The 26,919-nt window shown below is 41.8% G+C and overlaps 1 protein-coding gene across 7 annotated transcripts in view; it reads right to left on the minus strand.

Moving 5' to 3' along the window:
* LYPD6B (LY6/PLAUR domain containing 6B) overlaps positions 1-26,919 on the minus strand; it is a 178,340-nt gene that overhangs the window by 58,572 nt on the left and 92,849 nt on the right. For 2 of the 7 annotated variants that reach the window (XR_005586145.1, XR_005586146.1), the window contains exons 4-9: positions 26,523-26,701; positions 25,115-25,203; positions 23,940-24,094; positions 22,617-22,715; positions 17,970-18,100; positions 9,842-10,348 (exon numbers count right to left, since the gene is read on the minus strand). Coding sequence is in view for 2 of the 7 variants with exons in the window: in XM_039494380.1 (XP_039350314.1) it covers positions 10,184-10,348; positions 17,970-18,100; positions 22,617-22,715; positions 23,940-24,054 (510 nt within the window). In the remaining 5 variants the exon portion in view is untranslated. Of the gene's footprint in view, positions 1-5,245; positions 5,699-7,574; positions 10,349-17,969; positions 18,101-22,616; positions 22,716-23,939; positions 24,095-25,114; positions 25,204-26,522; positions 26,702-26,919 lie in introns of those variants that run through there. The other 5 variants (XM_039494380.1, XM_039494379.1, XR_005586143.1 and 2 more) reach the window with 4 other exon arrangements.

The following is a 26,919-nucleotide window of genomic DNA, read 5'->3' on the forward strand; positions in this document are numbered from 1 at the left end:
ATGCCTGTGAGGCTCTCAGATATTTATGTGATAGACACAATATTAATTCAAGCCTGGAACAGAGGGATGTTTGTTTATTTTTTGGTATATATGTTGCCTGTGGTATAGCTGGTGGTTACAATGTTCCTATATGTGTATCTGTATATGTATACACTCTCTCTTGTTTATTCTGTGAGTAGTTCTTTTTCTCCCTGGAATCCAAAATCATTGTCACAGAAATGCCAATCAGCTACTCCTACCTACCAACTACCATACACGAACAAGATGGAATGAATGAGAAGAGAAACATATTTAAAACAGATACAAGGAAATATTTTTCTAAACCCAAGGTATAATAAACCTATGGACCTTTCAGCCACAGGATATTATAAAGAAAAAATACCTTTCTAAACTTAGCTAATTGACTTTATTATAGTTAACCTGAGTAAATGTAAGTTGTTGTTATTCCCTTCATCGTCCTTCCCCAATTCCTTCTGACTTTGCATCCCATTTCAGCACCTTGTCACAAACTAGACTGTTAGCTCTTTGGTGCAGGGACTGTCCTTTATTCTGTGTATAAACAGTACTTGGTGGGGCTGCCATCCTGAACAGGGCCTCTGGGTGCCACCACAGTACAAACAAACAATAATAAAAGAAAGCTCAATAGGGATGAGAAGTAGAGGAAGAAAAATCATGTTAAACACAAACATTGGTATGATGTAGTCAAATGTAACACTGCTGTAGGAACACAGTGGGAAAGGTCAGCCAACAGAACCTGTACAATGGAAACTAAAAGAGGAGAAACAAATGCAAGAATAATGTGTTTACAAAAGCCAAACTAGGAGACATCTAGTCTCCTCTAGGCAGAACTTCTGTTTAGTTCAAATGGAAGTTTCAGTACAACTGCTACGCTGTACTAACCAAACACTATATTCATTTTGTTTTCATATTACTGAAATGCGTGGTTCTCTCCCCACCTCCTAATTTGTACATCATTCCAAAGTAAATACGTTCAACTCTACATAGGGTTGTCACTTCAAAATAGCATCACATCACTCTTTCTTCTGTTTATAGTGGCACAACATAAGGGGAGGTGATTTGAAAACTAATAAGCAGTAAAAGGCCAAAGCAAAGGAACACTGTGATGTGACCTTTAAACCTCTTCCTGCATTACTGTAGGTTTTATCCTTGCACAAATATATTCCATCATTCAAAACACTGAACATCTTCAGAGAGTTTTCCTACTTTTGATAATTGGAGCTTTCTAACAGAATACTTTCCACTGACACTGAATTTTAAAAGCAACCATGCCAAATTGTAATGGAAGTTCAGCAGTCCAGCACGAGTATATATATATAAAATAAGTATGTTGATTCCCCTTTCCATCCTTCACCCACATACTCACCAGGCCCAACCCCACTTACAAGGAATGATGACCACAGTCTGAGATGGCAAAACCCCCACTGACTTCACTGGGGCCAGGATTTCACCCTACGTTTCTACTGGTGCTACCCCATAAAGCATCTATGATGATACATGGAGGGACAGGGCCATGGTCTTATTATTTTTTCCACTTAGAAAAGCAAGCCCACTCCCCAAAACATCATCATCTCCGTCCAGTTGCAGAGCCAGGTTTTGAAACCAGGAGGGGCAATGTGTCACTGGTGGTGCTACCTTCAATTATACCCACTGGCTTGCCAATTTCACATGTTCTCATGCCTGTGTATTATGACCACTAAAACTAACACAGAATTGCTAAGCAGTGGTAGATGTAGCCTCCGTATTCAATGGATGCAATCAGGGCTTAAATTCAGCTGTAGCTGTCCAGAGCAGAGCTCCGGTAAATATTTTCAAACCCCCTGCAGCAGCTTTTATAGCACACTGCGGGGAGGGCGGGTGTGTGGCACATGGCACTCTGGGAAGTACGCTATAAGAATTTAAGCCCTAGGTGCAATCCTCCTCCTCCTCCTGATGAGGGGGCACTGACCATCCGTAGCAGCACCCTCTGCCCCAGCACCACAATCCTAATCCTAGCCTGATGCAAAGGGGAAGCTCTGGAGGGGGTGGGGGACAGCAAACCTGCCCCACACTCTCCCAGCAGCAGTGACTCTTGTTCTGCAGGGCTGGGCCTTGAGACCTTGTGCATGGGGTTGCAGAGCCATTCAACTTTTGCCTGGTTGCCTCTCCATCATAGTGGAGGGGCAGTTGGACCAAATTGGAGTGACATTGCAACATAGCCCACAGGTCGCAGGGCCATGCAATGCCATGTCACAATGTGCAGGGCAGGTTGCTCCGTTTTCACCCCCACCAAGGCCTGCCCTCTGCACCAGGCTGGGTTTAGGGTTGGAGTGTGGGGCCAGAAAACATTGTTGTGGGTGGTTGGTGCCCCCAGGTCACACCACCAGAGCATGTGAAAATTCGTGTAATAAACCTCCTTTTGTCAGTTACATAATATGCTTGAAAAGGCACCTAATGGCTGCTGGGAGCAGAGAGGTCAATTCCCTACCCCTTTAACTCCACCACTGGCAGATCGTGTGAGCTAAGGGTGCTCAAAATACTGGAGGAACTGCTCAGCCCATATGAGCGAGCCCAGAACGAATGGAGATACTCCCCATCACATCTAAACACAAACAGCTTTTCTTTTCATTACAGGCAGCACTGTTTGGTAGCGGTCAGTGGTGTGGATCTAAAGGCCCAGCTAGAGCTGGCCAGGAAACAAAATCTCCATCCCACTAAAAACACAGTGAGGGTTTTTTTTTTGTTTTTCTGGGGGGGTGGGGGGTGGGGAGAAATTGGCCTGAATTAGGACAAAAATTCAAAACCTCAACATTTTTCATGGGACTAAAATGTTCCTGCTGCCTGGGCTTGTTGGTTCTCCAGCTGTCCCCCGGCAGGTGGGTGTGACTGCCCTGCTCACCAGCTGCCTGGGCTTGCCAAGCACCAGCTGCCTGCCTGGGAGACAGGCTGGCACAGCCTGGCTCTCCACCTGGTAGGCAGGCCGCCAGCTCCCTGCAAACTGGCTAGGCAGCCGGCCATGCAGGCAACTGGACATCTTAAGAAGCTCACCAGTGCAGGGAACTTGCAAGCCAGGCATCCTCAGAAGCCGGGCACTCAGGTATCTCAGGTACCTAGGCAGGCAGCCAGATGTGGAGCTGGGCAGCCTGGGAGCCAGGCAAGCCATCAGACAGGATGCTGGGGTGCTAGGCAGCCTAGCATGTAGACTGCCAGGGAGCCAGGAGGGATGGAAGGAAGCCAGACAAACAGGCTGACCAGCCTGCCTATATTCTGTTAAAAGTGTTGACAGAATAGACATGTCCGCATAGAACGTTTAGATTTCATTGAATCAGCATTTTCTGATAAAATTTCAGTCACAAAAGTTTGACCAGCTGTAATTGCAACTTTGTTGGCCACCAACTGAGGAGTCAATATGGTTCCATATGATGGAACATATTTTTTTTCCAGGTTTTTTTTTTAAATAGCAAGATATATTGTTAATAATAATTGCATTAAAAGAATATTAAGATTGCAAAATCAAGCACTCAAAAGTTAGGAAATGCCAGAAATAAGCAGCCCTTATTCAGACTCCTCATTAAGAGTGCAGTCTTTAAATACATGAAAACATACTGTTCTTTCCACAGGATGCCTGCCTCACTCAGTGCACAGGGTTGTATTGTGAAGGAGGCTGCCGTCCATAGGACCCTGTTTCATTAGTTACAGAAGCTGGAAGCTATGCAACTGAGATAGGGGATTGCAGAAAAAGAAAGAATAGTCTTGTGGTTAAGACAGTTGAATGCTAAATTGGATTCTATCCCTGCCTCAGCCACAGATTTCCTACGTGATGCTAGGAAAGTCAACTTTTCACAGGTGATCACTAACTGCATGTTCCTTGGTTTTTCTTTGTGCCCAACTGGAGACTTTTCCTCTACTGAGGGGGAGAGATAGCTCAGTGGTTTGAGCATTGGCCTGTGTGGCAGAGCTCTGACCTTGCTCCGGTGGGTCCTGCGCTTCTAGGCGGTTTATGCTTAGCCTCAGTGGCTCACTCTGACCCTCCACGTAGCCCTTCTCTCTCTAGGGCCAGGGTTACAGTCTACTGAGCCCTTTTCATCATAGGCTGCAAGGAGGTTGGTGAGAGAACTCCCCCAGTCTCTGTTCAGCCTCCTGTCCTGACAGGGACCTGACTTTCCCTTCCAGGAGCTCTTCCTGTAGTGGTGGGTTGGGGGGAACCCGGGCCCGCCCTCTACTCCGGGTTCCAGCCCAGGGACCCTAATGGTAGCAGTTGTTGGCAGCCAACCTTTCACTGCCAGAGTTGCTACATTTCCCTGGGCCACTTCCCCACAGCTCTCCTGCTTCTCCCTTCTTCACCCTTACCTTAGGGCTCCTTTAACGATGTTTTAGGGTGTCTTCAGTAACCAGCCCTTCAGCCGCACTTCCTCTCCCCTGGCTCCCCTGCCAGACTGGAGTGAGCCCTTTTTATAGTAACAGAAGGGCCTTAATTAGAGTCAGGTGGTCACATTAACTGAATGGCCTCACCTGACTCTTTACAGGTTAATTAGAGTCAGGTGTTCTCATTAGCCTGGAGCAGCCCCTGCTCTGGTCAGTCAGGGAACAGAAAACTGTTAATCCAGTGGCCAGTATATCTGCCTTCTGCTATTCTGCTGTACCCAACTGGCCTGGGTCTATCACACCTGTTAAACCCAGGGTTATAAGTTCAATCCTTGAGGGGGCCACTTAGGGATCTGGGGCAAAATCAGTACTTGGTCCTGCTAGTGAAGACAGGGGGCTGGACTCGATGACCTTTCGGGGTCCCTTCCAGCTCTATGAGATAGGTATATCTCCATATATTACTGAGACGCTGACCTTCAAACCCAAGAACTTTGCTACCAATCAGCAGTAGTGTCAGAAGCTGGGCACTGGCATTGGAAGAAAGGGTTAACTGTAATAAACAAGAAGAGTATAAGCATCACAATCTGACCTCAAATTCTAGATCCATAAATCCCACAATACCAAAATCTGCCACTCTTACTTACCAAACTGAGTAATATATAAGTCCATTGGAAACGAGGGACTGGAATGGCTCCTCCTGGAGTCAAAGTGCTAAGAAGAGTGACAGTCTGTGGCCCACACTATTTAATTTTTTAAGTAGCAAAAGTCAGTTCTTTCTTCTTGGCTATTTCAATATATAAATATTCTCCACCAACTAATATTTTAATACCTTTAATCAAAAGTGCCAGTTTTTCAAAGAAGCCTTAAAACAGGAACACAGAGATAAGAAACACAGATACAGACACAAACATTGAATAGTGAAGATGTTTTGTTACAAATACATTCGAACTTTGGAAAAACAATCGACTCTAGACTGTCCCTAGTACAATGTAAAAATGCAATATTTAAACAAAGCTGTTTACCACTTAACTGTACAAATTACTTCAAAGACAAGAGCAATCGCCTTTTTGGGTCCTATTTGTTATAAGCTTGAAATAACCATTTTGTGGTCGTGCTGTCTTAATCTTCATAGCAGTCAAGGGCCAAGTTCAACGCTGGTATAACTCCATGGATTGGATTTCACACCATATATTTAATTTTATTTCAAAGCATAATACAAAGGGATTGTTCTGTCCTAGGATACATTTGAATATGGCTCCCATTCATTTTAATGATTGCTTGCTGCATCCAAAGACATTTAGCCCATCACTGATGACAATGCAACCACATTTAATGCCTGTTTGGTAGGAGAAAATTCATGTGTGTAAGTACATGCAATGCCTAGCTACTGAAAATCATACTCCTAGAGTCAAATGGTGCCCTCAGATGCTCCCACTGAAATTAATAGGATTTGTATATTGATAACTGAGGGCAGAATGTAGCCCATATTTTAACCTATTTCTTAAATACAAAAATGCTACATTAATATAACATGATTGCACATGCAAGCCTTATGAAGTCAAAAAATGTGAAAGCTAAGGTTTAATATGAAACCTCTGTATCCCATTGTGATGCAGTCTTAAATTATGTAATCACAACCTATTTCTCTAATACACTAGAACACAATCTTTTTCTATGAACTTAGATTCACAAGTATGTCCAAGATAAAATGCAATCACAAATATAGAGGTTTTACAGTAACTCCTCACTTAAAGTCATCCCAGTTAACGTAGTTTCGTTGTTACGTTGCTGATCAATTAGGGAACATGCGCCTTTGAAGTTGTGCAATGCTCCCTTATAGCGTTGTTTGGCAGCCGCCTGCTTTGTACCACTGCTTGCAGGAAAAGCAGCGCGTTGCAGCTAGCTGGTGGGGGCTTGGAACCAGGGTGGACCGGCAGCCCCTCATCAGTTCCCCGCTCCCCTAAGTTCCCTGTGCAGCTGTTCAACTGTCCCTCCCCCCACTGCCATGTGCTGCTCCTGCCCTATGCTTTGGAGCTGCTCCCAGAGACTCCTGCTTGCCATGGGGGGGGGGGTAATGTCAGGGTGTCCCCCTCCCCTCTGGTCCTGTACCCCGCTTACCCCTTCTCCATATAGAGCAGGATGAGGACACTGAGGGAGAGAGACAGAGAGAGCTTGGGGCAGTAGCTGCTGTCTCAACTTCCTGATCCACTTAAAAAGACAATGCGCTTAAGAGTGGGTCAGCTTACTTAAAGGGGCAGTGTGCATCTATCGCTCTCCCACACACAAGGTGTGTCTGTCTGTCTCTGTCTGCTATGCTGTCTCCCCTCCCTTCTGTTTGTGCTGCCTTGATGAGAGGCTACATTAAGAACAATGTGTTAACCCTTGAGGGCTCAGCTGAGTGCTAGTTCATCATTTAATAGCAAAGCATTCCCTGGGAAATATCCCTCCTTCTTCCACTCTCTAACGTCAACACCTCAACCAAGCTTCACAATCATCATAGCTGTGAACAGTATTAAATTGTTTGTTTAAAACATAATATGTAGTGTTTTGTCTGATGAAAAAAATTCCCTGGAACCTAACCGCCCCCCTTCACATTAATTCTTATGGGGAAATTGGATTTGCTTAACATTGTTTCACTTAAGGTCGCATTTTTCAGGAACATAACTACAACGTTAGGCAAGGAGTTACTGTATGTATGTGCAAAAAGGCAGATGCAATGATGCACAGTCAATTTTAACTTTCACATGTCCTGATCCAAGTGCTTAACTGTGCAACCTTCATGTTGAATTGACCGTTTTTTGCATTTATTTTCTAGAGTTTCTTAAAAAGAAAAAAACAAACAGTTTTATAACTAGCAGGCACCAATTAACCAAGGCCAGCTAGCCTATCAATGTCATTAGCAGCCTGCACATGTGCAGATTTAACAAGCACCAGACTTCCAATGAGGAACTACTGTCTCTTATTATTGTCAATTGCATTCCTCACCTGCGCATGCACAGGAGATAATCTTATCACTTCAAGAAAATCTTAAAGTAGCATAAGCATGGCCAACCTTCTGGCCAGTACTTCAAGATCCTAGCTCTGCTCCCATGTTGTGTAGTTTGGAATCTTATTTGCAGAATAAACAAATGTAAAGTTTTAGATCTTCTTAAACTATTTACAGTAAACTCATCTAAGGCCACAAGCTTTGTTAAGCCTTATATTGTCATTTTCAACTGCACAAATCATTCCAAGGAATAGAATTTGAGGCAGCAACTAGAGCCTGAAGGGCTGGCCAGGAGTGGGAGTGTGCAGGTTAAGAGGAAGAAGTGAGGAAAGTGTATTCTTACATGCTTTCATAGTTCAGAAAACCATTGAAAAAATTTTGCTTTAATTTTATTGAAGAATTCACCTTCAGGCAGAGAACGAAGTCCGGAAAATGTCAGCCCACAAGAGAATGTTTCAGAAACCTAAAACCAGAAACTAATAATAGAAAGTGTTCTGTGATCTCAGCTACAGCTGTCATTACCTGCTAAACTGATATAACAATTAAAGAAGCATTAAAGACATTACCTTTAAAGAAAGAAACATTTTGCTTAATACTAGGAAATTCTTCCTTATAGCTTGATCTATTGGACTTCGGAATAGTCAGTCTTCCATAAGGTGATGTCAAAAATCCATTGCTTGAAATATTTAGATTTAGATGGCAGGAAAGAACCCTGCATTGGCAAGCGAAGGGAGTGAATGATCTTTTCCATCTGTAACTTTTTACAACTCTAAATTATTTCTCATAAGTGCCTCTTCATCAGATCATAGAGATAGATGTTAGACATGTCACATATTTGCATACAGGAAAAATAGAAGAAAAAGGGTCACCATTCTAAGAACTTCTCTGGATATTTGTTGGTATAGATCATCATCAATTTTGAAAACATCAGCGAAGGAGGTTTTCCAATTGCCAGTTAAAATTAAAATAGCTAAGTGTACTTAAACAAGTTAGAGAGAAATACAAAAGATTTGACACACAGAGGCTGAAACTACAGAGTTGGTCAAAATTTTCAGAGATTCAATTTTTGATGAAATCTTTATGTTGCACTGAAAATTTCAATTAAAAATCCCACAAAAATATTTGGACAAAATTTTCACAACTTTTTCCCCCTCAATTTTTCAACCAATTCTGATTAAACAGAAAGCTTTGTTGAAAAACTAAGATGATGAGAAATCAAAAGAGTCTAACTTGTTAGTGGTTACATCTGTGAATTCACAAATAAAGTACCAAAAAAAATTCTGAAACAAAAAATGCAATACAGTGCTCTGTTCAAACTGTATGGGTCAGACTCATGACCATGCTGTAGTGCAAAGGGGATGGTGGATCCAGTAAGTGAAGGCTCTGAGTGCAGGCTTGGGCAAAAAAGGAGGCATGGCTGAAACTTCCCTCCACCCATAACCATCAGCACAGGTCCCAGAGACTGCTGGGAGCCTTGAGGTTGTGCTCAGGACTGGGCTGACATATGCTGGTTCACAGGATCAGGGAGTTTTCAAGCACAGAGAATCTGAGCCAAAAATATTAAAAAAATAGTCAACATTGGCGTATGTTGCAAATCAGACCAAATACTGACTGAAAATAAGTGAAATCAATTTCTATCAGTCTTCAGGATTGACTTCTTCATGTGAAAGACAGTGAATCTGAAGTATCCAGCCCTTGAACCACAGGGATAAGAATACACATAAAATATGACACACACATTGTTCATTGCAAGGCCTACAAAGGAAAACAGATTTTTTTTGTAATGTGCAACAGTAACCTAAATTCTACCATTTCTAATTTTTCCAACTGGTCAGATGTGCGACATTAGTCAAAATATGCAATAAGCCAGGCCTTTAAAAAAATCTAATACAGCTATGAAAACAAAGGTAAGACTGGCAACATTATTTTTAGAAACTTAGGCCATACTTTTCAAAGCTGTGTGCCTAACATTAGGCTCCTAAATAAAAGTGGTGAGGTATCTGGAAGAACTGATCACCCACAAATCCTATCAAAGACAATGGGAGATACAGGTATTCAGCACTCTTGAAAATCAGACTGCTTTTAGTTACATGCCTAAACAGAGACTTGTAGGAGCCTAAGCAGTGGGGCATCTTTTGTTAGGATTTTTTTTAATTCATTATTTTAGAATCTGAGGTGTCATCACAATGTTGTAGTAGGAGAGACCAAAAAAAAACAAAAATATTTTTCAGTTTTTCCATAGGACATGAAAGTTCTGACCAAAACTGAATTAAAAAAAAGCACTTTTGTCTATTTCTTAGACACCTTGTTGGAAAATGTACAGTTCTCCATGAACACCATGTTAAGGATGAACTTAAACATAACATTTACTCATCAATAAGGCAGACAAGAGACTCAACACAACAAGTCAATACTCAAAGTTATGAAAAAAGTGGCTTCTCTTGAGATAAGCTTGGCATAGCTTTTGCATCTAGAAGTACTCCTTTAGCTCACCTGATCAATCGACTGCCTACAGACAATCAGTTTCCTTGTTCAAGTAATGTGCAGAGTGTATACACGCTTCCACCACCAAATGAAGAATTCAGATAACTGGTTAAAGTCTACTACAGGGTCTGGTCACCAGTTTTTTCTTTTAAATACTTCAGACTCTTTAAAAGAATTTCCAATAAATGATCAACAAACTTCATGATGTGCATGTCCATGTTTTCCTACCATCTTCTATAATCTGAAGGGGAACGGTGACTTTATTCAAACTGAAACATTCTTCTTATAGCTTCATGTTAGAGCCCATAAAGTTTAGCCCTCTGAATCATATCTGGCACATGGAAAGCTGCATCATAACAACATAATTGTTATGACTGATGCAAGCACCGGAATGCTAATTGTCCTCCTGCTGCCATCTGATTTCCTCTGAGCATGCATTACTGAAAACACTGCATTTGTGTGATTGGTTGGTATTTCTACATTGCAGATCATCCCTTCACAGCAAGAAACGCATTCCTGTTAATAAAAAGGAGATTGGTAGACAGGAGTAACTGCAGCAGAAGTTTATAGTGTATATGCTTTCAACTGCAAGGGTTATTACTAGAGCTGTCAAGCAATTAAAAAAATTAATTGCAATTAATCGTGATTAATTATGCTGTTAAATAATAATAGAATACAATTTATTTAAATATTTTTGGATGTTTTCTACATTTTCAAATATCTTGATTTCATTTACAACCAGAATACAAAGTGTACAGTGCTCAGTTTATATTTATTTTTGTTTACAAATATTTTCACTATAAAAAACAAACAAACGAGTATTTTTCAATTCCCCCATTGCAAGTACTGTAGTGCAATCTCTTTATCATGAAAGTTGAATTTACAAATATAGAATTATGTAAAAAACACCTGCATTCAAAATTAAAACAATGTAAAACTTTTACAGCCTACAACTCCACTCAGTCCTACTTCTTGTTCAGCCAATTGCTCAGACAAACAAGTGTGTTTACATTTGCAGGAGATAATACTGCCCGCTTCTTGTTTACAATGTTACCTGAAAGTGAGAACAGGCATTCACATGGCACTGTTGTAGCCAGCGTCACAAGATACTTACATGTCAAATGCCCTAAAGATTCATATGCCCCTTCATGCTTCAACCACCACTCCATAGGACATGCATCCATGCTGATGATGGGTTCTGCTCGATAATGATCCAAAGCAGTACAGACCAATGCATGTTCATTTTCATCATTTGAGTCAGATGCCACCAGCAGAAGGTTCATTTTCTTTTTTGATAGTTTGGGTTCTGTAGTTTCTGCATCAGAGTGTTGCTCTTTTAAGACTTACTTCTGAGAGCATGCTCCACACCTAGTCTCTAGCAGATTTTGGAAGGCACTTGAGATTCTTAAACCTTGGGTCAAGTGCTGTAGCTATCTTTAGAAATCTCACACTGGTACCTTCTTTGCGTTTTGTCAAATCTGCAGTGAAAGTGTTCTTAAAACAAACAACATGTGTTGGGTCATCATCTGAGACTGCTATAACATGAAATATATGGCAGAGTTCAGGCAAAACAGAGCGGGAGACATACAATTCTCCCCCGAAGAGTTCAGTCACAAATGTAATTAACACATTATTTTTTTAACGAGAGTCATCGGCATTGATGTATGTCCTCTGGAATGGTGGACGAAGCATAAAGAGGCATACGAATGTATGGCATATCTGGCATGTAAATACCTTGCAATGTTGGCTACAAAAGTGCCATGCGAACGCCTGTTCTCACTTTCAGGTGACATTGTAAATAATAAGCAGGGGCATTATGTCCCATAAATGTAAATAAGCTTGTTTGTCTTTGCAATTGGCTAAACAAGAAGTAGGACCGAGTGGACTTGAAGGCTCTACAGTTTTACACTGTTTTGTTTTTGTGTGCAGTTATATAACAAAAAAAAAATCTACATTTGTAATTTGCACTTTCACGATAAAGAAATTGCACTACAGTACTCATATGAGGTGAATTGGAAAATAAATGAAAGTATCATTTTAGAGTGCAAATATTAGTAATAAAAATAATATAAAGTGAGCACTGTAAACTTTGTATTCTGTGTTGTAATTGAAATCAATATATTTGAAAACGTAGAAAAACATCCAAAAATATTTAATAAATTTCACTATTGCTTACAGTGTGATTACAACTGTGATTAACCGTGATTAATTTTTTTATTCATGATTAATTTTTCTGAGATAATTGCGTGAAATAACTGTGATTAATCAACAGCCCTAGTTATTACTAAAAAATAAGCTAATCACCATTGCTGGGAAGGAAACCGTTTTCCTGTCCCACAAGAGTTTAAGATTTTGCAATTTTTTTCCCACACTGAATCTTGACAAAAAGTCAAAGTCTCAAAAAAAAATCTGTGAACCTAAAATCCAGACAATCAAAATGTTTCATTTAGATTTTGACCTTTTTAAAAATAAAACTATAAATTAACTAGTATTTTAAAATGAAAAGTCCTTTCAACCATTCTCCTCCCCCAAAAAATTAGGAAATCAGATTTGTTGAAACTGACCCTTTCCCACAAATAGTTTGTTTTCACAAAATCAATGTTTAGCCAAAAACAAACAAACAAAACAAAATCATTTTGCCAGAAAATTCCCAACCAGCAATAGTAATTACTTTCATCTGGTAGCCTGTGATCTGAGTTGGCCTATCAGTTATGGCTGCAAAATCACGCACCGCGGTGTTCTCACAGCTCATTATCATGCACTGTAATTAATGGACTCCTGTTACCATGATCTGATGATAGTTAACCATTAGCTATGTCTGACAGATTTCTCAACATATAAGAAAGTAGGGAAAGCATCCCATAATTATCACCCTCCTACGTATTAAGCACAAACATCCTTTAGAATGTTTTCTTGTAACACATTTTTTAATGAAAATAGACTATGATCATGTTTAATTTCCCTCATAAGCTTTTATACAGCATCATCTCGTATTTTGATCTTTACATTTGCATCTTCTGTCAAATTTCCAATGCTAGAGAACAACTGTTAACGTTCATCATCTTCTTCACTAGTAGTTTATTTGGGGAAACATTGAAACTGATGTTCCTTACTTGAGCAGTTGCAGAGCATACCCATTTCCACACTGCAGTTTGCACTGTATGCAAAGGAACAATAGTATATTTTACAAGATAAAATGCAGCATAAGACAGGCTGGTGCTCCTAAAGGCCATATATTTCCCTCAAACCAGCAACTTGCATTGACATCAACAGGAGTCTGTGCTCAGATCAAATGCAACAAATATATGTCTTTTCATATTTAACATACAGATTGTCTGCTATCTTCAAGATATCTGAAATCTTACACACTAAGATAATTCAAATCCTGCTAAAAGATTTTACTAAGACACTGATTTCTAAAATATCCTTCCAGTTCTGTATTATATAGGTCAGGATATAAAACATTCTAACCATTTTACCTAGTATGACAAAGTTCCTTTGCCTTGGTGGGTCCTGCGCTTTCTGGTGGATTTGCTCGCCTCAGAGATTCACAGCAGCCTTCAGTTTGGCCGCTTTTGCTAGAAACTCAAACCTGCTGTTCACTCAGCTAACCTCATCACTGGCCAGCATGGGAGAAATGGAGAACAATCTCCGCAGTCTCTGTTGTCCCACCTAGTGGGTCAGGGACAGGTCAGATCCCTATCCAAATTAGACCTTCCCCTCTGGCGTGTCTCACAGACCAGATCAACTCCTCCTGTGTCAGATAGGCAGTTGAAGGGATGGGAGGAACCCGGGCCTGAACTCTACACCGGGTTCCAGCCCAGGGCCCTGTGGATAGCAGCTGTCTACAACATCTCCTGTATTAGCTGTGTGACAGCTAAAACTCCCTGGGCTACTTCCCCAGGGCCTTCCCCCAGCACCTTCTTTATCCTCACCGCAGGACCTTCCTCCTGAAGCCTGATAACGCTTGTACTCCTTAGTCCTCCAGCAGCACACCCTCTCACTTCCTGCTCCTTGCATGCCCCCCATTAACTGATGGAACGTCCTTTTTAAACCAGGTGTCCTGATTAGCCTGCCTGCCATAATTGATTCTAGTAAGTTCTTAATTGGCTCCAGGTGTTTTAATTAGCATCCCTGTCTTAATTGGTTCTAGCAGGTTCCTGATTGCTCTAGGACAGCCCCTGCTCTGGTCACTCAGGGAACAGAAAACTGTTCATCCAGTGGCCAGTATATTTGCCTTCTACCAGACTCTTGCACCCAACTGGTCTGGGTCTGTCACATTAGAAAGTTTGCTATACTTCCTTTTCAAAAGCAAGAGTTATGGCAATGGTTGTTTATGTCAGTCAGTATGTATAACACACTAGCACACAATTCTTCAACATTATACCGTACTCTATATTTTTAAAAATAAAGATTCATTTTTACAGTGAATTGGACTAGAAATCAATGGGTTTATACCATCTATATAAAGTAATAATCTATAATTTTAGAAATTTGTAATTTACCAGATGCTAAAATTAGGTCATAACTGAAATGGGACAAAAGCAATGTGGTAATAAGAATGACATGGCGTTAAAGTCTGGTATCTTGTTAATCAGACATATCAACAAACGTTGTAGTACATTTTTTTCCACTTACAAATGGTTGTGACCAAAATCACCTCTTTATTCACACCCTACACATTACTGTATTAATCTATGTGCAAAATATGCCTTGTGAGGTATAATTTAAAAACTAATAAACAAATCAATATTCTTGTGTAAAACATGAATATTAACAGTTATGAACATAAGCTGAAATTATTACTACAGTGTGTATACCAGACAAGTCTGTGGAGGGGGTAAACTGGTTTCTCAAAGACAAATGACAAGCCGACGCCTTTAGCCAGATGTCAAAGTTGATTGGCAATCACTGGTCAAGTGGCCATTCTTTGGCAGTGAAGCGGGGCCAATTTAGCAATTTAGCGAACAACAACATGGAACCTCTTTCACCACAAGAGTCCATGTCTCCGTCCTCACAGCTGGAATGAACTTTGTATAGGGGTAACCCTCAGGAAAACGTATTTCAAAGGGTGACTGGACTATAAACGTGAGGGGCAAAAACACCCCAAATTCTCTCTCTCTTTCTCCTAAGATGACAAAAGAACCAGCCCCTTGACTTTGGGGGGAAATCCTGACCTGAGAATTTGGTTAGTCCTGTTGCTGGGAATATGTGGTAAGGATTTTACCTTGAACCATGTCTAGCTTGTTAAGTTTTAGCTACTAGAAAGCATTTTCTTTGTTTCTCGTAACCATTTCTGACTAATAGATTATACTTGTACTCACTTAAAACCTCTCTCTCTGTTGGTAAATAAACTTGTTTTATTTTTATCTAAAATAATCCAGTGTGTGTTTAAACTGAGTGTTTGGTAACTCCAGTTAAAGTAGTGTAAGCAGAGTCAGGATAAGCTCTACCCTGACATCTGGTGGTGAATTATGGAAAGTGTGGAAAAGAATTTCAGGGGCTGATCGTGTTTGGATAGGCACACCCACCCCGCTTGGCATAGCCCATGGCAGCCTGGGATGGTTGCTTTGGCAGCTGTGGGATCCCCAGTTTCTTTGTTGTTGGGGCGGGAGGAGTTGTCACCCTGATTGTGTGGATGAGGAACTGTGAAACTGCTTTGTGACAGGGAGTCTCACCATCAATTGAGTGGCACTCGCTAGACAAGGGAATGGGCTCCTTGTGTGAGCCAGAAGCACCAATTGCACCTCCTCCTCTCTCCACTGTTGAATATCAGAGCTGATTTTTGATTCCCTTAAGAATCTAAGTTACAGGTTACTGAACTGAACTCACTAAGAGCTGAAATCACTAAAGAGCTGTGCTAACTAGTGGGGGAGCCTGAAGCTATATTGCGGAGCAGTTTGTGGGACAGTTGGAGTGCCCACGGAGTGAGCAGAGCCGAGCAGTTTGCGAGGACGGCTGGAGCGGATCACGGGTCGGCTGGTGGAGCGGAGCAGAGCAGCTGGCAGAGCAGAGCAGTTTGTGGGACGGTTGGAGCGGCCCACGGAATGAGCAGAGCCAAGCAGTTTGCGGGGACGGCTGGAGCAGATCACGGGACGGCTGGTGGAGCAGAGCAGCTGGCAGAGCGGAGCGGAGCTGAGCAGCTCGTGGGGAAGGAGGAAGCAGAATCCCATGGAGAGGCAGGGCAGTCGGCCCCGGACCATGTAAGGTGCCCCATTCTACCCAGGCTGGTGGGGGGGAAACCCCGCAGATAGACTCTTGAACTCTGGGGCTGCACTGACCCGGGACAGAGACTTTTGGGTTGTGGGACTTTTGGGACTGTGGGTGATTTTTGGGTTGCTGGACTCTTGGGACATTTGAGGTATTGGACTTTGGAGTCTTGGGGTGATTTGGGGGTTGCTGGACTCAAGAGCCCAGGGAAAAGGACACGGCCTAGTTGAGGTGTTTTCCCAATTTAATGCTATGTTGTTTATCTCATGTTATTAAATATTTTCTGCTACACCGAGACTCTGTGCTTGCGAGAGGGGAAATATTGCCTCTTTGAGGTGCCCAGGGATGTGTGTATAAGATTTTCCCAGGTCACTGGGTGGGGGCTCGAGCTGGTTTGCATTACGTTGTGGGGAAGGGACCCGTATGTATTGAACCCAGCCCTTGCTGCTATCAATTCGGCCTGGCAGAGGGTTACAGTAGCAAACCGTTGGATATTGACCCTTTACAGGGGCAATGGACCTTTGATATCTGAACTGTCCAGAAGAGGGCTGGACAGTGCAGAACATGTTTATGGGAATGTTTAGGACTGGGAGCATGTCGGAGTCACCCTGCAAGTAGTAACCGAGGCTGGCAGAAGCCAGAGTGTGACTGGAGTGTTGCTGATAGGCTGCTGGAGTCAGAATTGCTGGACCATGGCTGTTGCTGTACACAGACACTCTGGGTGTGACCTGCATGCTGTTAGGCCATTTGTGAGTGGCCCTGGTTGGAGCTACAATGGCAAAGCATTGAGAGGCTCCCAAGGTTGTGGGGCAGGCAGTGACACAGCCCCTCACTAGTCTGGATTTCACAAAATGTGACAATGGCATATAGCTTTTGTTTCAGTCCCTTGTGGTTTGTAAGACATGGGTCCTTTTAACTTACACCAGCCCCTTAACATAGCAGTGCTTTTTTGACACTGCTGTCCAAAGAAATATAGCAAGTTCCAAGCCTAAATCCAGTGTTGTTTTGTTTCCATGACTTACACTGGGGAAATTATTCTTCTGACTGAATAAAGCTGAACATGGCTGCCTCTAGCCAAAAAAGTCACTATAGAGCTACAAGAGGTGCATCCTCTCCAAAGGGAAACTACTTCTTTTATGAGCAAGCCAGCCAATTGCCACCTAGAAAAGGAACGGCCAAGTTTGAATTGGAACTCTGATCCTCTACAAGGTAGCTTGATGTTATAATCACCATAACAAATGGCATTATTGAGCTAAATTTGACTCAAGAATTTGACCCTCCCTCGCAACTACAGCTTAACTTCTTCCTAGAAAAATAGGAAGAGGTGCTAATCTGGCTCCTGTTCTAGAACTTTGACTTCCATTACTAAAACATGTTCATGATCCAGGGGCCTCAAACCCAGATCTACAGGGTTTACAGGAGAAGCCACTCTTCAGCCTTCCACTTGGCAGCCTGCTGACAGCTGCTGACCCAGGATGCCCAGCCTCAGTTTGAGGCTCCACCCTTGACATGCCAGGGTAGCCAACCTACTTAAACCAGCAACAGGAAGCTGTCCAAATGTTTGGGATCCACCATGCGCTGTACTGTGTACCTTGTGCCTTCTGTTCCTGCTCCCTTGACTTGACTTCCCGGTGCCCTGACCTGGCTTGGCTCATGGCATCTGACTTGTGGTTCTGATCTCCAGTTTGTATTATGCCTCTGATCTCCCAGTATCTTGACCCAACTGACCCTTGGCTCCTGACTGTGAACCCCGGCTCTGACTACAAGTTCCGGCTGCTCATGACCCAGCCCTGACAAACATTAGATAGTCTCATCTGGCAGGTGTTATTCACTCCAGCTGTAGTTATTTGAGTAACAAGTGCTGAACAGGCTCCTTATTTAGAATGTCTTAAAACAAACATTTTCCATTACAAAAACTGATGCTTACTGTATGGCCTGTCTCTCTGTGGGGGTGACAGCCAACAAAACGGCATTCCTCCCTGGTAGCACATTTTTTGGTCACAGATATACTCCTTCCATGGCTTGTGAAATGATGAACTGTCAAGCAGTACTCTGTATCTAAGACATAAATCAAAATCAGGTTTATTTTCATGCAGTGTGATCTCTTTCACATACTTCAAAAGTTTTCACTAAATGACAAATTACAATAAAGTGCTTGCACTGAGAAAAGTTAGAGATTGTGTGGGGTCTAGAGCAGTAAGATGGCATGATATTCCAAAAAAAATATCCTTTAACAGTCACGATGTATTAGCTAGACCTTAAATTAAATGGACCATTTGGCCCCTAAACTGCAACTTATGAAGGCCATTGAGATTTGTACTATGTATCTAACACTTCATCTCTAGCTAGCTAGTTTTAGCAGCTGCTCTCCTGGTTCTTCCTTTCCCTCTTGCATTCCCTTCTCATTCTCTTTCCCCTCCATTTAGACTTCTTTACCTTTTTCATTTCACTCTTCCACACCACCTCGCCCCTAGCCCCCAACTCCTCTTCTTCCAACATTTTTCCTCCTTTTCCCTCTCTTTGGGGTACATTACCTTCCCTAGTTTCAGATGTCCCTGCTATTCTCTCTTCCAAATGTGATCTTCAGGTTTTACTGCCAAATGTTAGTGCATCCATTGATAGTGCAGAAACATGACACTTTCCATTTTGAGAGTTCACATACAACACATCTGAAACCACATGCAGCAATGATGCATGCCTATAGCTTAGCTATATAAAAGGCCTAATGCAAGGTTTATGCTGTCTTTTATAAAGTCATCCCTAAATAACAAATCTGCACTAAATATTAGAAGTAATTGTTTCAGCTCGGATGTTAACTTTGCAAAAGACATTCGGACTGATGGTAGATTTGGTAGCACATTTAGCTTTGACTGCGGGACTGAATTAAGAAATGGTCTTTACCCCTGAACGGCTGACTCTTGGAGACAGTACTAAGGCAATAGCTGGCTTTGGAGTGGGGAATATCATTTGACAGTGCAAACTGTTTTCCCGCCATGTATCAGTGTTGGATAAGTTAATTGCTAAATTCAGAGGAAATGCAAACAAGACCAACATTACATTAGAAGTATAAAGACAATCTAATACAACTATTTGTTTCTTTACAAGCACAAGGAAAACAGGAATCCAAAAAGTGTGTTTATAGAGATTTATGATACATATTAGATTAATCTGGCATAAAACTACAAAGAGGGAGGATAACATAGGAATGGCCAAACTGGGTCAAGACTAATACTCCATCTAGCCCAGTATCTTGTCTTCCAATAGTAGCCAGTGCCAGATACTTCAGAGGGAATGAACAGAACAGACAATTTTCGAGTGATCCATCCCATCACCAGACAGCTTCTGGCAGTCAGACGTTTAGGGATACCCAGGGCATGTGGGTCTGGCCCCCACCATTTTGGCTAATAGCCAATGATTGGCCTATCCTCCACAAACTCACCTAATACTTTTTTGAACAGTTATACTTTTGCCCTTCGCAATACCCCCTAGCAACGAGTTCTACAGGTTGACTGTGGATTGTGTGAAGTACTTCCTCATGTTTGTTTCACACCTGCTGCCTATTAATTGAATTGGGCAACCCCTCGTTCTTGTGTTAAGTGAAGGGATAAATAACACTTTGCTATTCACTTTCTCCACACCATTCATGATTTTATAAACATCTCTCTTATCTCCCCTTAGTTATTTCTTTTACAAGCTGAGCAGTCCCAGTCTTTTTAATCTCTCCTTGTATGGAAGCTGTTCCATACTCCTAATCATAGAATCATAGAACTTAAGATCAGAAGGGACCATTATGATCATCTAGTCTGACCTCCCACAAGATGCAGGCCACAAAAGCTGACCCACCCACTCCTGAAATAATTCTCTCCCTTGACTCAGCTGTTGAAGTCCCCAAATCCTGATTTAAAGACTTCAAGTAGCAGATAATCCTCCAGCAAGCGACCCCTGCCCCATGCCGCGGAGGAAGGCGAAAAACCTCCAGGGCCACTGCCAATCTACCCTGGAGGAAAATTCCTTCCCGACCCCAAATATGGCGATTAGCTGAACCCCGAGCATGCGGGCAAGACTCTCCAGCCAGACACTCAGGAAAAAGACTTGCAATATCCCAACACTGACCCTCGGTACTAATTACCAGTGGTCGCACGTTATTGACCTATTGACTAAATCACGTTATCCTATCAAACCAGTCCCTCCATAAACTTATCAAGCTTAATCTTAAAGCCAGAGAGGTCCTTCGCCCCCACTGTTTCCCTCGGTAGGCTGTTCCAGAATTTCACTCCCCTGATGGTTAGAAACCTTTGTCTAATTTCAAGCCTAAACTTCCCGACTGCCAATTTATATCCATTTGTTCTTGTGTCCACATTAGTACTGAGCTGAAATAATTCCTCTCCCTCCCTGGTATTTATCCCTCTGATATATTTAAAGAAAGCAATCATATCTCCTCTCAACCTTCTTTTGGTTAAGGAAAACAAACCGAGCTCCTCAAGTCTCCTTTCATACGACAGGCCTTCCATTCCTCGGATCATTCTAGTGGCCCTTCTTTGTACCCGTTGCAGTTTGAATTCATCCTTCTTAAACATGGGAGACCAAAACTGCACACACTACTCCAAATGAGGTCTCACCAACACCTTGTATAACGGGACTAGTACCTCCTTATCTCTACTAGAAATACCTCGCCTAATGCATCCCAAGACCACATTAGCTTTTTTAACGGCCACATCATTTTTGTTGGTCTCCTCTGTACCTTTTCCAATTCTAATACAGCTTTTTTGAGATTTAACAACCAGAACCGTATGCAGTATTCGAGGTTTGGGCATATTGTGGATTTATATATTGGCACTGTGATATCTTCTGTCTTCATATCTATCCCTTTCCAAATGGTTCCTAGCATTCAGTTTTGACTGCCGCTGCACATTGAGTGAATATTTTCAGAGAACTATCCATGATGACTCCAAGATCTCTTTCTTGAGTGGCAACAACTAATTTAGCCCCCATCACTTTATCTGTATAGTTGCAGAGGTGCTGGAACAATTTGTGTAGTGGGGGTGCTGAGAGCCATTGAACCAAACGGTAAACCCTGTATATGATGGAAACCACTTCAAGCCAGGGGGTGTGGCAGCACCCCTAGTTTCAGCACCTATGTATAGTTGGATTGTTTTTCCTAGTCTGTATTACTTAGCACTTATTAACATTGAAATTCATCTGCCACTATGTTACCCAGCCATCCAGTTTAGCGAGATCAGTTTGTAACTTTTCAGTCAGTTTTGGACTAGCTATCTTGAGTAATTAAATGGAAGTCTCAGCTAGGGCTGTGCTTTGATCATTTATTTTGAATCTAGAATGTATACAGGGCTGAATTCAGCTATATACTCAATCTCAAATCCTATATTCTCCACTCAGTGCACACACATCACTAGAAGGCCTCCATCCACCCAAAAATGTGACTATGCTTTAAGACGACAGTACTCAAAAATTCCTCTAAGGTCAAGCTAGCCAACCCATCAAAATGGTCGAGTTACATTAACAAATTTCTAGTTATACATACTCTAGTGCAGTGGTTTTCAAACTTTTTTCTGGCAACTCAGTTGCAGAAAATTGTTAATGCCCGCAACCCAACGGAACTGGGGATGAGGGGTTTGAGGTGTGGGAGGGGGTCAGGGTTCTGGACTAGGGATGTAGGCTCTGGGGTGGGGCCAGGGGATGAGGGATTTGGGTTATTGTCTGGGGCAGGCAGTTGGGCTGTGGGAGGGGGGTCAGGGCTCTGGACTGGGGATGTAGGCTCTGGGCCAGCGGACTGGGGCATGGGGTTGGGGCCGGGGCTTACCTCCAGCGGTTCCTGGTCAGGGGTGCAGCCAGGATGCAGAGGCAGGCTTTCCACCTGTCCTGGCACTGCAGACCGCGGTGCCCCAGAAGCAGCTAGCAGCAGGTCTGGCTCCTAGGCAGAAGCACAAAAGCAGCTCTACATGGCTCTCGCCCACAGGCACTGCCCCCTCCAACTCCCATTGGCTGGTCCCAGCCAATGGGAGTGTGGAGCTGGTGCTCAGAGTGGAGGCAGTGCGTGGAGCCCCATGGCCCCCCACCTAAGAGCTGGATCTGCTGATGGCTGCTTCCGGTGTGCAGTGCGGTGTTGGATACAGTACTGTGCTAAACATAAACTATGAAAAAAATAAAGAGAAAGCAGCATTTTTCTTCTGCATAGTAAAGTTTGAAAGCTGTATTAAGTCAATGTTCAGTTGTAAAACTTTTGAAAGAACAACCATAATGTTTTGTTCAGAGTTACGAACATGTCAGAGTTATGAACAACTTCCATTCCTCAGGTGTTCATAACTCTGAGGTTCTACTGTAAGTCTAATATACAAGGCCTTCAACATGATTTGTAATATTGCTGAGCATATTCAAATGGCTGGAATATCCATCTCAAGAGAAAACATGAGACTCATTACTACTAAATATATCCCCAGGGCATCAGTGTGATGGTATTTTAATCCTATATAACTAGCTGTCTGAGAGATGGTTGAATCAGGGGAAAAACAAAATTAAATACCTTAAAGAATCTCCCAAAGACAGGCACACTTACTTTCAGGACACCATTTATCTTCAGCCCATCTGTTACAGTTGTAATTGTCAACTGCATTTGCACAGGTGAAACACTTAAAGCTGTTTGGAAATGGAGTGGCTTTAAAAATATAATAAGTATGTTAAGTTTGCAAATATAAAAAATTAAAATGTCAAATAAAAAGTGCTTGCTTTTACATGTATTAGACAAAAATACGTATATATAAACATTAGCATATATATACACACACACATATTCACACATTTGTACACATGTGTATAAGAATAGCATATGCAGTTCATGTCAATCTATTGGGTAAATAAGAACTATTTCATACCTTACCATAGAAGCTTTTACTTCTTGTACTAACATCATCATGTCTTAACTTTAAAACATTTCCTGGCCTTTTCATTCTCTCTCACAATCAAAACGCTGTTTAAATGGAGAGAGAGTGTATCATTGCACATTACATATACAGAATTATAACATAGAAAATACACATATCTGTACACTGTCACACAATCTACATTTAATCAGCTTTTGCTTCTTTAGATGCGGCAGATACTGCTTTGAAACCAGCTCCAAGTCATTGCCCCCAACTCTGAGCAAGAAGTTGCCAATTAGGGATTAGTGAGTTTGATTTCAAATTCTGTTTTTATAACATTTTATATACACACATACAGGAGTTTTAAAGCAGCTTGGCATCAAACACCCCACTTGCTAACCATCACGACTTTTCCACTTTAATCCTTTACATCACAGAGACTCTTATCCAGTTGGGTGCACAGGGGGAGTAATCTGAGTGCAAGGTAAGAAGCAGACATGTGATGCTATTACTAACAGCTGATTTCCCAGCTGCTACAGTGGTTTTAACTTCCTACTAACTTTCATACTTTCATTTAGTGATAACTTTAAAAGTGTTCAATACACCTACCTCCCTACCCCACACACCAAAAAAGCAGAAAAACAAACAGAAACAGCTAGTCCGTTGCAAACATTTACATTTACAAAATAAAGTCATTTTGAGACATAAAAGTGCAATAAAAGCATCCAAAATCTGAAATGGTTTATCATCAAAGTACAAATCGAAGAAAACAGTTCTCTCCCTCTCTGTTCAACTTCATTCAGACTGTATCTCAAATGTTAGGAATGATACTGAGTAACCATAAGAGGCACCAAAATGAATGTTTTGTTTTAAACTCCAGAGGAGATCCCAAATGTCTAAGAGACAGCCACTTTATGTTTAAGAGTCAGCCTAAAAACAAGGGATAACAATGGAAAAGCTGATAGCTGAAACATTAACCTATGTTCCCAAATACAAGAAAGCCGCAACTCGCTACTTACGGTCTAGTGGAGGTCTCACATTATAGAAGTTGATGTTCTTGGCTAGAGCCCAATTCCCTGAGAGGATGAAGATCTGAAGAGAAGCTACAGCCAACGTGTGATAGAATAATAGCATGCTGACTATTACTGAACAGGGAAATCTAAAATACTTGTGCCTAGAAAAGAAGAAACATACATTATGACAGAGGAACCATAAAGAACTGAGAATGTGGAGCACTGGACTTTCTGTAAACTTGATTTGAAACCTTGACAGTTCAGTGCTTGGATCTGGACTGCTAGTGCCTGTAAGCATACATCACTAACCATTACAAGCCATTAAAAGCTGAGCAGCTGCTGCCTTCTACTGGTTAGCATTTTGTACAGGACAGCTACATTTCTACAATCAGTACTGTAGTAATTTTATTATGCTATGTTATTCAGCTACATAATGAGTTCCCCCAGGCAATATCAGTTTTAGAAACGGCTTGTAAGGGTATGTCTACACTGTGATACAAAACCTGAGCCACCGAGTCTTTTTTGCAGACATTTTCACAAACAATTCATACTACTTTTCTTTTTTCAGCCAGTTCTAGTAAATTCTATCCCCTGCATGCAGCACAGGCAAAGTCCTCTCCCCTGTGTGTGTTAGTGCAGGGGAAATGTGTGTGCAGGCATTTAGGTATGCATTATGGAGCAAATCCTGTGCCCTTCTGCATGGATGTGAAGGACCCCAGATTCAGTGGAATGGTGACATTCTGCATGGAGAAGGGTAGGGTTGGGATGCATGTTGGGCAGCCCTTATGGGTCCACTGCACACAAGTATGTGGCAGACCTTTGAAGTCAGAGCAGGGATGGGCAAGGAGAGCTGATTCGTGAATCCTCCAGTCAACCCCAGTCCAGGGGGTGGTGGGAGTCAAAGTGCCATCAAGTCACTTCCAGGCCAGAAGCTGCATGAACTCTATATGTGGCACATTGAGGGGAAAGGAAGAGGGGCCTGAGACTTTCTTCCTGCTCCTGTGCTTCAGGGAAGAACTACTTCAAACAGACTCTTGGCCTGCAACCAATCAGTGGCAGAAGGTTTTGTTTTGTGCACTAGGCCTTACTAACTTCTGTGAACATAGATTTTTTTTAAATTTATGTTTATTTTTAGGATATTTTAACAGATATTTGAAAAACTGTTTTTGCACCACACTTACAGTGTATTTCCGGGACTGTTTCCTGCAGATGCCCACAGTCTTCCTTGTACTGGAGCCCAAATTGTTCACAAACAGGTCAAGAAAAGCATCTGAAAGAACCAAACAGTGCCTTTGTGATCATTATTCAGCACACAGGGAAAGAGTCAGCTCAGACTCATAGACTTTAAGGTCAGAAGGGACCATTATGATCATCTAATCTGTTACCTTCTCAAAGAAGGAGATCAGGTTGGTTTGGCACAATCTACCTTTTGTAAAACCATGTTGTATTTTGTCCCAATTACCATTGACCTCAATGTCCTTAACTACTTTCTCCTTCAAAATTTTTTCCACGACCTTACATACTACAGATGTCAAACTAACAGGCCTATAGTTACTCGGATCACGTTTTTTCCCTTTCTTAAAAATAGGAACTATGTTAGCAATTCTCCAGTCGTACGGTAGAGCCCCTGAGTTTACTGATTCATTAAGAATTCTTGCTAATGGGCTTGCAATTTCATGTGCCAATTCCTTTAATATTCTTGGATGAAGATTATCTGGGCCCTCCGATTTTGTCCCATTAAGCTGTTCGAGTTTGGCTTCTACCTCGGATGTGGTAATATCTACCTCCATATCCTCATTCCCATTTGTCATCCTACCATTATCCCTAAGCTCCTCATTAGCCTCATTAAAGACTGAGGCAAAGTATTTGTTTAGATATTGGGCCTTTAATATTACTGGTAATAAAAGAATAGAACATATGTATCTAGGCTGATAACATATATGCCATAACAGATTTGAACTATATTACCCTACTATTTACTAGTGAGTGCCATGCTAATCACAGTTGCCAACTTTCATGTGGTAAATAAGCACCCCGACTTTCACAATAAACCAAAAATCAAGCTAATCCCATTTCAAAACAAGGCCAAAACAAGCCAATTCCTAAGAACCACAAAATTTAGCAGATGGGACAAGTGTTTGTGTCATGAGTGATACTTTCCTGCTGGCAAGGCATAAATCAATGTAACGTTGCATCACAATGTTGTAAGTTGATGTCATGATGCAGTGATGTTCCATTGGTGCTGAAGTCTATTTAAGGATCCTTTAATATTCTGCAAGATAGATTTGCAGAGCCTGGGATTATCCCAGAGAAATCAGAACCAACAATGGGAAAAAAACAGGATGGTGACCCTAGACCAATTTACCATTGTCCCAGCACGTCATCTGGTTTATTTCATCCCCATTTAATCCTTCCTAGAATGAATGGTTTGAACCAATATTTGTTGAGAGAGCAACAGTCCCCAAGAAGTTCTCTGTGTGTTCTGTATTATTTGCTTTTATTTTAAATCAATGCCTGAAGAAGGTCCCATGGCAGAAACACCACTTATGTTCTTTTCCCACCCTGTACGTTATAAATCATGTGGCTCACCTCTCAGTTCTTGCTACTAGATCAACATATAATCCGTGTCAAGAGATGGAAGTTTTTCAGTTCCTTTCCTCAGAGAACCATTGATAAAAGTGATGAGTTCCTTCTTTGCTTCATTGACGAAGCTAAAAAAATTCTCAGCGTACAGTAAACTTGAAGTTTTCTGCTCAGGTTTCAATGCACTGCACAAGGGAAGAAATCAAACACTGCCATGCCGTCATTCATTAATAGAGCCATACCACCGCCCCAGGATACATGAAAAAGTGCAGGTGTATTAAAGGTCTTCAAAGTAAATTCCCATTGACATACATTGCCTATAAAGATACACTTCCCCTAAAAACAGCCACATTAGAAAAAGGTTATCTGTTTAAATGATCAAATTAAATGGTCAAGATACACT

This window comes from Mauremys reevesii, linkage group 11 (assembly GCF_016161935.1).
Source record: "Mauremys reevesii isolate NIE-2019 linkage group 11, ASM1616193v1, whole genome shotgun sequence".
Taxonomy (NCBI): domain Eukaryota; kingdom Metazoa; phylum Chordata; order Testudines; family Geoemydidae; genus Mauremys; species Mauremys reevesii.